This window comes from Culex quinquefasciatus, chromosome 2 (assembly GCF_015732765.1).
Source record: "Culex quinquefasciatus strain JHB chromosome 2, VPISU_Cqui_1.0_pri_paternal, whole genome shotgun sequence".
NCBI classification, from domain to species: domain Eukaryota; kingdom Metazoa; phylum Arthropoda; class Insecta; order Diptera; family Culicidae; genus Culex; species Culex quinquefasciatus.
The window spans coordinates 59,671,981-59,687,102 of record NC_051862.1 but is presented as its reverse complement, the minus strand read 5'-3'; the positions used below and the strand labels follow the sequence as shown (position 1 = coordinate 59,687,102).

The 15,122-nt window shown below is 38.5% G+C and overlaps 1 protein-coding gene across 1 annotated transcript; it reads right to left on the bottom strand.

Moving 5' to 3' along the window:
• Positions 1 to 830: 830 nt before the first annotated feature.
• On the bottom strand, positions 831 to 13,209 carry LOC6038552 (stromal membrane-associated protein 1). Its single transcript, XM_038255373.1, has 2 exons — positions 12,859 to 13,209; positions 831 to 3,449 (listed from the first exon to the last, which is right to left on the bottom strand). The coding sequence occupies exon 2, from the start codon at positions 3,364 to 3,366 to the stop codon at positions 1,918 to 1,920; it is 1,449 nt and encodes a 482-aa protein (XP_038111301.1). The 5' UTR covers positions 3,367 to 3,449; positions 12,859 to 13,209; the 3' UTR covers positions 831 to 1,917.
• Positions 13,210 to 15,122: the final 1,913 nt, after the last annotated feature.

Here is a 15,122-nt window from a genome sequence, read left to right as displayed (position 1 = left end):
GATATGTTTTAGAGGACATCAAATGCCAACTTTTCAGAAATTTCCAGAATGGGCAAAAAATCTTTGACCGAGTTATGATTTTTTGAATTAATACAATTTTTTTCAAAAAATCGAAATATTGGTCGCAAAAATTTTTCAATTTCATTTTTCGAAGTAAAATTGAATTTGAAATCAAAAAGTACTATTGTAAAATTTTGATAAAGTGCACCGTTTTCAAGTTATAGCCATTTTTATGTAACTTTTTTCAAAATAGTCGCAGTTATTGATTTTTTAAAAATGGTGCCCATGTTTGCCCACATTTGAGAAAAATATTTTTGAAAAGCTGAGAAAATTCTCTATATTTTACTTTTTCGGACTTTGTTGATACGACCTTTAGTTGCTGAGATATTGCAATGCAAAGGTTTAAAAACAGGAAAATTGATGTTTTTTAAGTCTCACGCAAACAGCCCACCATTTTTCAATGTCGATATCTCAGCAACTAATGGTCCGATTTTCAATGTTAAAATATGAAACATTTGTGAAATTTTCCGATCTTTTCGAAAACAATATTTTCAAAATTTTCAAATCAAGACTAACATTTCAAAAAGGCCAAACATTCAATATTTCTGCTTTTATTGATACTTTATAATTTGGGGGAAAAAAAAAATGAAAATTTTGTAATATCTGAAATCGATTCTTTAGGCAATAATAAGTAACTGTCCCAAATTTGAGCCAAATCGATTAAGGTTAAGAGGTCGCTTTTTATCATTGAAGTTTATATGGGAAAAATCGCTTCAAGATTTTGGCGGCAGATGGCGCTGATCTATCTGATGTTCTAAATAATAACACAATTTTATCCTTTCTTATTTATTTACCATTCACTTTTATCCACAGTTCATATCGATAATAGTTTTTTTCCTCATTTTTATGTAGTCAAATTACATTCAATTGTTATTACAAATTATCTCTCTTCTTTATCATCTGCTTCTCCTTCATTATAATAACGCTTTTCTTGCACTTTAATTGAATCATTATTTATCTAAATTTCTTCATATATACGTTTTGTTTTATCCTTCGACAAACTCCGCCTTTTTTTTTTATTTCACTATGTATATCAAGAATAAATGTCATATAGCTAAGTATGTGTGTCTGTGTTTTTTTCTGTATTTTTCCTGTCTCTCTATGGATTTATATGTATGTTTTACTATTTAGTTAGGCGGGATGATAAAGCGGCGATTTGCGGTTTTCTAGCCAAGCAGCACCTCTCAGCTCACTCACCTGCTGTTCGCACTCTTAGAATTCTGCCTTTTCTTTATTACACAATTGATTTGCTTTGTCCCCTTTTCTTCTCAACACGATAGCTAACACGTAAAAATCAGTAAATACGAAATTGATTAATACCAGAAAGAACCTCACTTTCATTAAATTTCTTCTTTTGCAACTCGATAGCGCGAAAACTAAACGAGTAGCAGCAAATTGGAGAATACTTTTGCTTGTTTTTTTCCCTTGTTTGTGGGCTGAATGATTATGATAATAGGTACGGTCTTCTTTTCCTCTTCGCGATTATGCGCAGTTTGTTTTTTTATTGTGTTTAATCGTTCGTTAGCTGAAGTCTCTAAGTTGGTTTTGTTTCCTGTTTTACATTTCCTTCATCTCGTGTTTTTTTTTTTTTTTACATTACGGCGCCGGTTTGCTTTTAAGTATTAAAATATATAAGTAAATATATTTCTGTTTGTTTGATGACGCGTGCGCCGCGAGTAAGGTAGGAATCGTTTATCGGGTTGCCGCGCGCTAAGTAAATGTCTGTGTGTTCTTCTCACTAGTAATATGTTTTTGTTTTGCTTTTACCCATCTATCTGTTTGTTTGCTTTTTTTTAATAAGTAGTCGGAATTCAGTTAGTAGCGTTGCACTTAGTTAAACAAAAGAAAACAATAAAGTTATTGCCACACGTCTCGCAGGTTCATGTTACCGAATTGATTGCTTAGTTTGTCGGGCTGGGGCTGGCTGGGCTGCGGAGGAAAGTTTGCGAATGCCGCAACGGCTGGGTTTGGCGTCGCACCGGCCATGCCGACGAAAGCGCCCTGTTGGCTTTGCAGCGGGTTGGGGAACTGGATCGCACCGAATGCCGCCGGTTGAGGCTGAGCGGTTTGCGCCACTGATGGCTGGAATCCGTTGTTGAAGAGCATGGCTGCTTGCGGGGTGGGTGCTCCTTGCATCATGAACGCTGCTCCGTTGGGTGCCGCGGGGAACGCCTGGAACGCGCCAAATCCTCCCGCTGCCGCCTGTTGACCATTGTTCATCTGGTAGGGGTTCGGAGCGACCGCCGGACCCGCAGGGAATGTGTTTGGTTGGTAACTGTTGAATCCCCCAAAGCCACCCATGTTGGCGTTGAAGTGATTGTTGGCCATTCCTACCGCCGGAGCAGACCCGTACAGCGCCATGATCTTGTCCTTGGTGAGCTTTCCCTGCGCGTCGTTGGCTTTGCTCGGGGCCTGGTTGAAAAAGTCCGCCTCTTCCTTGGCCAAACTCGAAAAATCGTCCACCGCCTTTTCACTTGGCCGATCGTTCGACCCACTCGACAGAATGTCCAACGTGTCCCCATTCGTCTTCTTCGCTGTCGTTTCCACTCCCAACGAAAGCCCCAACAGGTCGGACGTTCCTTGACTGCTGTTGGCGTTGCTGTTGCTGCTGCTGGTACTGCTGTTGGCATTGCCAGTGTTCGCCGCCTCCGTTGAGTTCCTACTCGACGCCTTGTTGCTGCTGGCCGGCGCCTTAATCTTCGGCAAAGCCACTGTCGCCGCCGCTGCCGTCGTGGAACTTGACGAACTTGAGCTAGTCTTCTTGTCTCCCCCGGAACCCAACGTCGCCGAGTTCCCAATCGAAATCGTGCCCCCACCACTGGAAGCGGCCTTCTTCTTGCGCTTTTGCCGCTCAATTTCCTCGTCAATCTCCTTATCCCAGTCCACCTTGGGCGGCGGCGGCGGAACCCACTCCCGGGCCAGATACTTTTTATGCTCGTACTTGGCACGAATAAAGCTCTCCAGCGCCGAATCCGTCTGCGGCCTGCGGAACCCGTCCGGCAGCAACGCTTCGTACACGGCCCGGGCCCGCGAGTTGCCCATCTGTTCCAGCGAAACCACCTGCTCCGGCGTCCAGCTGTCCAGGTTCACCGACTTGACGCGCGAAATGTGCACCCCCAGATTGCGGTGAATGCCGGCGCACCGGATGCACAGGAACACGCCCAGATTCCAGGACGCCCAGCGAGGGCCCTTGGCGTCGCAGTCCACGCAGTACTTGTTGTCGTCGTCGCGCAGCATCTTCGTCAGCAGCATCTGGCACTTTTCCTGGATCTGCTTCGTGCGCTCCGTTTCATTCTTTCGGCTCATCGTGACGGTGTTTTCGGATGTTTTCAGTTCAGAAGATGTTTGATTTTTAAATGCGTACCAATGGCTAGGTTACAGTTGAAGCTCTGCAATAGTAAAAATACAAATTATTTATTTTAAGTTAGTAGTTCATAAAAGTACACTGAGGAAAAAGAATGTAAGATTTTCATAAGTCTACATCTTATGTGCTGCCTGATTTGAGTATCCACTAGCCTCTCGCGATTTTCATAGACAATCTTATGACCGTCACTATAAATTCATATGGTTATAACTAAACTTTACTTATGTATTTGGTCCACTGTTGATAGACTATGGACTTCATAAGAAATTCTTATGGAATTCATCTGTAATTTTTCAATGGTTTTCGCGTAAGATGCTAGTGTGAAATTTTTTCACATTTCAAGATGGCGAAAGGACGAATCCAGCAGACAATTTTGAACGCTCGCGACTCCAAATCGCCTAGTAATTCGTTCCGTTAAATACTTCACAAAGCTGCCGCCGCCGCTATGAGTTTCTGATCGGACGAATACATTTTCTTGTTTACCGCGACCTCCAAGACTCAGGTAAGTTCTGTGGCGGGTGTTTCGTGGTTTTTGGTTCGAAGTTGAATATTTTGTTTTGGTATTTTTAGGTAACATCAACGGCCGTTGGTTCCGCCGGCGGCCCTCCTCAGCATTCTCCAGAAGGATCCGGAGAATAGCATTGGTGAGGACATTTCCGAGCAGCGGCTGGTCGAAGAAGGATTAAGTTTGATTGACGCGGTCATTCCGAAGGGCCGGAGCGCCCATCAGAATCGATTAAGGTTGCGGATCGAACGAAATTCAACCTCCGGTTCATTCATCCGGTTGGAAGATACGGAAAAAAACATCTCCTCGAAGCAAAAAAGGAAGTGATGTTTTGGTTATATTACGACAATTTAAAAAATATATACTCTTAAAATTCAAATTAATTTTTGTTTTCATTCAATTAAAAATAAGAAAAAATGGGTTTAAATAACAATGTTTGTTATTATGATCTCCATGATCATTGCCATATATTCTGTACACAATTCCATCTATGAATGTCATAAGATAACTTAATGGAAATCTTAATTGACGGCTTTGTCAAATTTCCCCTCCCAGCCATAAGAAAATCTTATGACATCCGAATAAAATCCTGATGTAGAAAGGTCATAAGACGTTCTTATGGATTTTGCCAGTTCTTTTTTCTGAGTGTATAATAACAACATAAGCTAACAAAAAAACAATCCGATTGACTCTCATTACAGTTAGGGCATCTCCAGCGCTGGGATGCAAATCAAATTTGCACCCGGCTCATGAATACCGAGATCAAATTTGCCACCTTGAAAAAACTCTGTCATCCGCTAGGGTAGCAAATTTGCCACCGAAACAAGCCCACCGCGGGGGGCAAATATGGGTTTTTATCATTTTTTGCTCTTGTTTAACTTCGAAATCAATAGTTATGTGTTGATTCATGCCTAGAAATGCTAAAAGTGTATTAAACTTCATTTTTCGAAAGTTAAACCATTTGCTACCCGATTTGATTCCCACCAAATTTGCTCTCGAGTTTGCCCCCGAGTCTCCCACTGCGCGTAGCAAAGCAGGTATCAAATTTGATCTCAAGTTCATCTGTAGAAGAAAAATATGTGTCGGTACCTGTCGGGTACTCATTTTCTGATACCCGACAAGTACCGGCAAGCCGGGGGCAAAGTTTTGAATACGTGTTTCAGAGATTTTTGTATGTCTGCTCTATGTATGATATGATGTATGATTCAAAAATTCAAAAATACAAAAATGCGTTAAAAAAAAGCTTAAACTTCCTTTATTTTTATTTTTTTTTAATTTATTTTTTTTTTCATTTTTTTTCAATTTTATAAATTTTTTTACTTAAAAAAAAATATTTTTCTTTTAATTTATTTAAATTTTTTTTATTTTATTTTTTTATTTTTTTTAACGCCGTTGCAAATATTTTTAAAAGTTTATGTCCCCTCTCCTTCAAAATTGGTCCCAAAAATCAGGGGACAAAAAAATATTATTAGAATTTAACAATTCTGCTCCAGGATGTTACATTTGCAATTCGAAGATTTTGAGAACCTTTCAACTGAGATCAATTCATAAGCCTTTGCAGGGAGAATACATATTTCTACGTTTAGAATTTGCTAACTGGGTGTTCTTTTATGGAAAATAAATTTTGAGAAAAAACCCTAGATCTAAGGCAAAAAAAATATTTTTTCAAAAAACTTCTAAATTTCAAAGAAAATAGAAGTCTAACCAACTGAAAACAATTAGAAATGCATTTTTCTGCATTCAAAATGATATTTAACATGCCTGGGATCTATCAACAATATTTTCAATTTTTGTGAAAATCCAATGTACAGCACCGCAAAAAGTTTTTTTTTTCGGCGAAAAAATTAAACTCTTCAATACTTGCATATTTTTAACACTTATGATTGCAAAACAACTGGTAAGTAAATCTTTCCCAGTTCCTGAGGGGAACACCCTTGAAGAGTATCGGGGCCGGCATTTACAAAGCGGATTCAGTGGCAGTTTTTCACTCAACTGATGTTAACATGTTTAGGTTAATGTTAACATTCCATAGGTCGCCTTCCTAAGGTGTCGTGATAAGGTCCAGTTTGTGACGATACACTACCTTCCCTTAATAACATAAACTTTGAAAAATATTTGCAACGGCCTTACATAAAAAAAACAATTAGGAAAAAAATGTTTTTTTTCTGTGCATCATTCCATTTGCCACGGTCGCAAACCAGCAGAATAGCGGGTAGCAAAGTGAAATCCCGAAGAACTGAGAGCAAATTTGCTACCGCGACAGGTACCGCGGTGGGATTGACGTCGGGTGCAAATTTGATTTGCTTCGATGTTTGCTACCCGCGATGGAGATGCACTTAGCATATTTTGTTCTAGTTTAAGCTGTATGTATATTTTTTCAATAAATGCAACATAGTTTTCATTTTCTTCAACAATGAGCAGTTTTTGATTTCTTATATTTTATGTTAGATTTTGTTTTGTTTTTTTTTTAAGTTTAGGTAATTTTGTGAAAATATAACTAAATTCTTTCAAAACTGGGCTGCTTTTGAAAAATATACCTAGATGCACATATGTGGAACTTAAGGTTCAAAAACGAGGACAGGACAGGTGCTGCCTCTCGCGGTGGAGAGCTGCAACTTTTCTACCAGTTTTTATGGCAGTTTTGCACACCGATGGGTCGTCCATAGTGCGTGTAGTAAGAATATTTAGATTTTTATAAAATTATTAAAAGTAGCAAGTAATGTATTCATCATTTTTGACTGAACCCTTGTAATAAAACTCGGAAACTTTTAAAGGGCCAAAGTGACCGCCTTGGGCGTCATCCATAAAGTATGTCACGCTAAAATCGTCCAAAAATTACCCCCTCTCTCCTATGTCACACTTTGTCAAGCTGGCTCCATTATGAAACCTATGTGTTTTTTCTTACTTACTTACTTAAAACCAGATTTTAATTTTGTAGTAAGGCCGTTGCAAATATTTTTTGAAGTTTATGTCCCTCGACTCTGACCAAAGTCGAGGGGAGGGCAAAATAAAAAAAAGCATTAAAATTGAAATTACTAGCCATGGTTTCAACATTTTCATGAAAAAAGTGTTTTAAAATGCATTATACACCTGTTCAGTTGTTTTGCCATCATAAGTTTCCAAAATATCTGAGTATTGACGAAAATGTTATTTTTTGCGACAAATAAAATTTTTGCGGTGCTGTACATTGTAATTTCATAAAAGTTCAAAACATTTTTAAACAAGCCCAAACATGCTAAATATGATTATCAATGCAGAAAATAGTAGTTTATGCAACAAGTTGCAAAAACAGAATTTTTTCAGCACGAGTCGTACATTTATCCAACGAGGTTCACCGAAAAGTAGAACTTTTCAGCATTTATTTTGAAAAGTGTTGCTATTCGATTCTGTTATTTTTGGTACAGAAAAGTAGGCTATTTCGTCGTTCAAGAATGACAGGAAAAGTATGTAGTTTCACGACGGAATTGCAAAAATGTAGATTTTTCCGACCAATTTTGAAGGGGGGGGGGGGGGGGGGGGGCGACATAAACTTTTAACATTTTTAAAAGTTACTCAAACGACAACATCACATTTTTCGTAATTTTTTTTAGTTATTAATTTTTTACAAAATTTTGGTTGATTTCCAGAGTTTTCTTTAAAAGGTCCTATAAACTATTGTCTTTTATATGTTTATAGGACCTATTCAAAAAAACTCTAGATTTGTAGAATTTATTAGTTAACAGATACCGCCTACATGAAATCTAGATTAAATTTTCAAAACAACCTATCCCTCATGGGTTTCCTATGCAGATAGGACCTTTTGTAAATTTAATCGAGAAATATGCATTGACCCCTCATCCGATCAAAACTGGTATACTGAGAAGATGCCTCAAGTAAACAAAATCGCAGCATGCCATGATTTGAATTTTCATTATTTTTCTTCTCGCGCGCCTCGCGTGTCAGCCGTTTGTTTTTGCAATTTATTTACTTTTCATGCTCCAAAATGCCGGAAAAATCTGTGCAGTTAAAAATTGCATGTTCAATAATCATGGCTCATCATTCTATTCGTTTGGGAACAGGTATTTAGCTAGTGCTGGTAAAATGGCATGAATTCTGTGACATCGAACAAAAATATGGGAGGTCGCCTTCCTTCCATCCCCCCATTCGCAACTTCAAAATCTGCTCCTTTCATGTTTAAAACCACGATTTTAACAACCCATCAGTGAAATCACGAGAGTGAGCAAGATTTAACTGTTGAAGAAGAGCATAAAAAAATGAAGTGTTGGAAAGAAAACGCGTCACTAAAGCTACATAATCTCCACAAATCGATCATGTTTGAAAACATTACTTGAATTACGCAGAATTGTCTGTCAATCTGCGAGTGGTATAAGAGATTCAAATTTGAGAGTTGTTTATGCTGAGTAGGCTGTGACTAGCTTGGACAAATTTACACTATACCAGCGACAGAACTCAACAATCGTCACACTTTTTGGGCTAACAGGATGTATGGAGTTCCAACCATGTGCTAGATGTGACGTTTTACGTTGCTTTCGTTTTTTTTTTCGATTTTTTTTTACATTAATATCTGGAAGATTTCGCATCTTTTTGAGCAAAGTTCTATTACTTTGAAAAATAATCGAGTATCAAATAATTTTTTTTTGTAAAAGTTTTTTGAAATCTCTTTTTTGTCTTTTTCTTGAAAAAAAAATATCAGTCAAGATTTTTCATGAGATTTTGCATTCCATTGAATATAAGCAGGTAATAAAAAATCGTATAAATGCTGCAAGTATTTGGAAATTGCTGCTAGGGGATCATCCATAAACCACGTGGACACTTTTCTGGGAATCTCAATACTACAATACTCAATAGGGGCAGGGGGCAGAATGGCCCATGGGGGCAGAATGGTCCACCCTTGGTTTTGGGCTTTAGAATGGATTTAGACCAATCGTAAGGCAAGGGTCTTATAAAGGACGTCAAATAACATCACCATACCGAAAACGACGTTTGAATTCATTGTATTTTTCGAGTTATGAGCAAAAATGTAAATTTATTGAAAAACCACGCAAATGTTGTTTATTTTGAGGTTCTTAAATAAGCTTTCTGAAAATTTGGTAAGCATTGAAAAAGTTTGTTCAATATTTATAATGTTACCAGAAGCTATTACAAAGGTAATCAAACAACAACGGAACCTTCAAATCATTTAGAGGGTTGGTGGTGGAAGTGTTAAATTAAAATCCATTTGGGGGCAGAATGGACCACCCTTTTCCTGCCTTATAAAAACAATCAAAAGTTACGAAATTTGAGCTAAATGGATTATTTCACTCTTGGTAGCTTCACAAATCACGTTTATTGCAACATTAGTTGATTTTTTAGTTGTTTCGACGCTTAGTTGTAAAAATAGTGTCTTTTTTCGACATATTAACACTATTTTCAAAAATGTTTGTTTTGGTAAGTGACTATTTCTATAAAAGTAGTCTAACTTCATGGAAACTTTTATTAGATTTTATTAGAAAGGTCCCTTAAGTCATTTCTTATCTCCCTTCAATGTTGTATTAGACGAAATGGTTTGTTTTCTAAGGTGGCCCATTTTGCCCCGCAGGGTGGTCCATTCTGCCCCGCACCCTGGAAAAGTAGTCGAAAAAACTTTTTTTTTAAAGTGCATCAAAAATAGTTTTAATCTAAAAATTTTCATCAACCCAGTATACAACATTAAAGGGAACATCCCAAATTTTTTAATTTTAATTAAATATGTCTTTATTGAACTCTCTTATAATAATTACATTTCATTTACATTCTAAGTGGTATGGCTAAATGCTCTTCATCTTTGTTGTATTTTTCGTTTTATTATTAACTGTTCACATTCATTCATTTATTTCAAATTGTTTTACATTATTGCATTGAATCGAATACATTTGGGTAAAAAAGAAAAAAATCACTTTAACAACTAATCCTAATTTAAAACTAATAAAAAATAAATTCATTGAAATATTCAAAATCATTAGAACGAGTAAACTACGAACTGTATTTTAAGATAAATGCTCCAAGCGTTCTTACTTGATCCTGGCGAGTTTTGCAACCACGCAGTGTTGTTGTCATCTCGATGAAAATGTTCAAAAGTTCTTGTGGTGGAAACAGGTCACTGCTGCCTTCATCCGTTGATGCTGGTTGGTTTTCCCTCGGTTGCTGACTGAAGCCTGGAGGTGTTGTATTCTCTGCAACTCTTTGCCGCTGATTCAACGGCAATGGCTGCAGATTTGGAACCACTCGAGCAGATCCCGCTCCTGGTGACGCCAAAGCAGGAAAATCCACGTCCGTGAATGCTGGTGGTGTTTTGCGACGATTTGGTTGGTGCCTCGTCGTCGCTTGCTGCCGAATTTTCACAAACTCAGCACGTTTTGGGCAGCTTCGATTCTTGGTCGAATGGTCGCCGCCGCAATTGAAGCATTTGGCTTCGATGTTCTCGTTGATTGTTTCGCAAGCTTGAGTTTTGTGCTCACCTCCGCAGGTTGCACAACGACTCTTGATGAAACAGTTTCTTCCACCATGTCCAAACTGCAAACAGTTCGAACACTGTGTCACGTCACGGTGCACTGGACGATAACGTTCCCAAGTCACGATGATGTTGAAAATTGCCCGAACTGCTTTCAGCTCAGACGGCGTTGTCGATCCTTTTTCGAGGTGAACCAGGTACAGTTGATCACGATACTTGATGTCCTTGTTGTGTCTCGTCATCTTGAAGACTTCGATCACGTTCAACTTAAGAGTTTTGAGCTCTTCTTTCAGCACACTCACATCCATGTCGTACAGGCCTCGGAGGACCTGTTTCATAGGGCGTTTACCTGGATCGTCATGGCTGTAGTATTCAATCTTTGTGTTGTTCAGGAAATCCCGAACGTAGTTGTAATCCTTTCTGGTAGGTAGCAGAATTTTGAGTCCATCAGCACACAAGCGAATGGAAGCTCGTAAAGCACCAGATTTGATAAACCCGGTCAGCCACTTTCGCACCGAATCCGATGACGATGTTTTCACAAAAATGGGTGGCAACTTTTCCCGTCGTTCAAATTCTTCCTTCTCGTTCACGTCCACAGGGAGGGTAGCGAACTGGTTTCCAGACGAATTTTGAGCGTCCTTGCTCAAACTGCCTGGCTTGGCAGGTAGAGCTTCGGCATTCTTTAGCTTCTTTAAATCTGCCGATCCTGCTGGTGAGGACCGCCTCTTTTTCTTGCCGTGAGGCATTTTTTTGCACTTTTTAGCACTTTTCAGGAGCTAATATCGAGGAGTACCTCACTGTTTGGTGGTCCACAAGGGAATCGGAACATCCCAAAGCATAAGCCTATTACACTGAATTCATAAATTTGTATGTTTTTCTATTGTTTTTCGCGCATTTTACTTAGGCGGGCCATTCTGCCCCCCTGCCCCTATTTTTTTTTCTTCAAAAAATCGAAATATAGGTCGCAAAAATTTTCAACTTCATTTTTCGATTTAAAATCAAATTTGCAATCAAAAAGTACTTTAGTTAAATTTTGATAAAGTGCACCGTTTTCAAGTTCAATTTCAATTGTGTTTTTATTAGAATTTAACAGTTCTGCTCCAGGATGTTACATTTGCAATTCAGAGATTTGGAGAACCTTTCAAGTGAGATCAATTCATAAGCCTTTGCAGGGAGGATACTTCATATTTCTACTTTTAGGGAAAATAAATTTTGAGAAAAAACCCTAGATCTATGACCGTTTTCAAGTTAAATCCATTTTTAGGTGACTTTTTTTTAAATAGTCGCAGTTTTTCATTTTTTAAAATTAGTGCACATGTTTGCCCACTTTTGAAAAAAATATTTTTGAAAGGCTGAGAAAATTCTCTATATTTTGCTTTTTTTAACTTTGTTGATACGCCCCTTAGTTGCTGAGATATTGCCATGCAAAGGTTTAAAAACAGGAAAATTGATGTTTTCTAAGTCTCACCCAAACAACCCACCATTTTCTAATGTCGATATCTCAGCAACTAATGGTCCGATTTACAATGTTAAAACATGAAACATTCGTAGAATTTTCCGATCTTTTCGAAAAAAATATTTTCCAAGTTCCAAGTTAGTCTTGGTACACAAAAAGTTTACATTTGTGTTTAGGACCTATTCAAAAAAAAGTCTAGATATGTAATCTAGCTGAAATTTTGGTCGAGTTGCATTTCGTTACCGTCCTGCTGTACACTCGTCTAATGAAATTTGTATGGGTAAGTTTCAAGAAGATTTAATGATAAGATACATATCCAAGCCAACTCACGCAAAGAAAGCATTAATATAATTTTTGTTCCATTTTCCAAGTACAAGATCTATTTCAATTAGGGGAAACACTTGATTAAATGAAATTCCTATTTGCCCTAACAAGAATGTTGTTATTGCACAGTTATCACACATTCGCAGTGCAACCGCAGTACATTCTTCCATTCGAGCGGCAGAAAGAAACAGGTCATTGCCGTTGCCGTTGTCGCCGTCTCTCACATTTCTCGCATTTCCCCGTGAATCATCAATCCATCAACCAGCCGCCGCCATCTAGCAGGCGGCCAAGCAAGGCAAAATTCCAACAAGAAAATTCTACTCGCACCCCACTTTCTCCTACTCAGCCCCTCTTCCTCCCATGGCCTGCTACACCCTATAACAAGTGCTGATAATGAAGAAAAATGAAACAACCTTGCCAACCAGAATTTTTAATCCACCCCCACAATGTTTCTCTTTTCGCAAGTTTAATTGTCACATTCTCACACTGTTCTGCCAGTTGCCTGGTGGCACCTCAATTTAGTCTTCCGTTTCTTTCAGGGGTTAAAGTCCCCGAACTTCCGGCCCTGAACTGCACAGTCAAGTCGCTCGATTGTGGCAACCCCGAAGCAAGTTATGAAGAAATAATTAGCAGACTGTGACAAATTTGGGGCCATTTTTCCCAACCCAACAACTGCTTACCGTAATAAGTGTCCTCTGTCCTCGCTGGTGCTCCTCCGGCTGTCCCGCTAGGCCTTCCAAGGAGAAGGGGAGGAGTTGTCTTCGACAGGTTCCCTTTTTTCTCTCTTCACGACAAAACTGGCAGCGAAAACATTTGGAACCAGTAAACCTTCCGCTGCAGCTCACTTTGTGTCCATCAAGGTCCTTGAGTGTGGATTTCTCTTTCGAGGCGAATGTCGCAATCCCGATGACCGACCGATGCAGTTGTGTGAAAAATCGCCAATTATTGTGGCGATAAGTAATTTTTTCTTCTATTTTTCCAGCTCCCCCGAAAGCGACTGCCTGCTGCTTCTTCTTTGCTTGTTCCGATTTTTTTTTATCTGACGTGACAAATCACTTGACGTTTTGGCTGCGTGCGGAAAGTGGGGAGGGGGATTGGTCAGCGCAGGCTGCATTCTGATCAGAGATGCCATCAAAAATCTGCCGATATGGAAAAATATCTGTATGAAACTTTTTTTTTAAATATTGGGGATTGATCGGGTCCGGTGGCGCTGTGGTTAGCGTGGTAGCCTCTCACCCCAGTATGGCCTGGGTTCAATCCCAGACGGACCCGGTGGCATTTTTCTAGACGAGATTTGCCTGATCACGCCTTCTATCGGATGGGGAAGTAAAACGTCGGTCCATTAGCGTAAAAGAGGTTTTGAGTGACTCACCACACATAACCTTCGGACGCCTAGAAATGAGCAGAAACTTGCAACAGAGACCACAAAAGACCCGGGGGTCGTTAAAGTGGATTGCTTTGCTTTTTTTTTTTTTTCTGACATATATGTACAACCTTAACCTGTGTGGTGCGAGCTCTGTCGCCGTTTTCACACCAGCTCAAACTGTCAAAGTTGCACCAGCGTTTCAAGGCTTTCAACGCTCATGGTATGGCAGATTTTCAAATCATAATATATTTTTTCAAAGTTTTTTTTTTTTAATTTATTAGCTTTTAAGGCTTTTAATGATTTTTTATACTTGTAAAAATTGGAAGTTGTCAGATTTGTTTATGTCAAGCTTCGTGTGTGTACCGGGTTCGAGTTTGCTTTGAGCTATTTCGTTTGCCAATTTTAAACCAATCAAAGAAATTGTTTGAAAAAATCGTTGTTTTGTGAGTTATTTTTATTATGTTTAGCCTTATGTAATTTGTGAATCAAATCCGGATTTGTTTCAGATTCTTGATGGCCGCAATCTGCGTTAAATTAGGTGTTAAACGTGGTTTTAATTTTGCGAAATTTAATCAGTGGTGAAAACATTTAAATATGATCATAAATAAGTTCATAGTGAATAAATTCAGCCCCTTTAAAAAACATTAAAAAAAAGTATGATCAAATTTACATGATATCACTTTAATATCTGGCATACCATAATTTTCTATGTATCTTGACCATAACTGACAGCTCGCACGACCTAGACCTTAAGGCTAATAAGGACCACGACCATCGACAAAACGCAAGAAAATTTGCTCAAACTAGCAAAAAAGACGCTATTTTCGTGGAGTTGAGTGTATTTCAATATGGGAGCTCAGGAAAACTCAATTTTTAAGCAATAAAATGATTATTTATGATAAAAGTATTGATTTATTAGGTGTACAAAATGTGTCTAGAATGTTATTAAAACAAAAACTGTTCGAAAAATTTGCAATCGAGATAAGTACACCATTCGATTCAGCAGTAATTTTGTGCACCAAAAATATATCCAGTTCGAATGGTGAACGCACGAAATGTCAAAATCGCGCAGTAGCACCAACATTAGAAAAAAATGTGGCTGTCATGCCATGGCACACTTTTTCCGTAATGTTGGTACCCCCTCGTGATTTTGACATTTCGGGTGTTCACCATTCGAACGCCATCTTCGCTTAACATTCCAACGCCCAAGGCTCCAAAAAAGTTGGAACGGTAACTTCAACTCGCTGGTTCTCGGGCATAACTCAACCAATCAAGATGATTCTTCTTTCCAGTGATTTGTTAGGATGTCCAGATGATTCTAGAATTTTGCAGAACTTAATTTGATCAAATCTGTAATTTTTGCGATCAAAAACATCGTTCCAACTTTTTTTCTCGCGTGTAAAAAAAAAAATCGCCAAAAATTCCGTGGAGGCTGTTGTTTTAAAAAAGGTGGAACGATGTTTTTGGTCGCAGAAATTACAGATTTGTTCAAATCAAGTTCTGCAAAATTTTAAGATCATCTAGACATTCTTACAAATTACTGGAAATAAGAATCGTCCCGATTGGTTGAGTAATGCC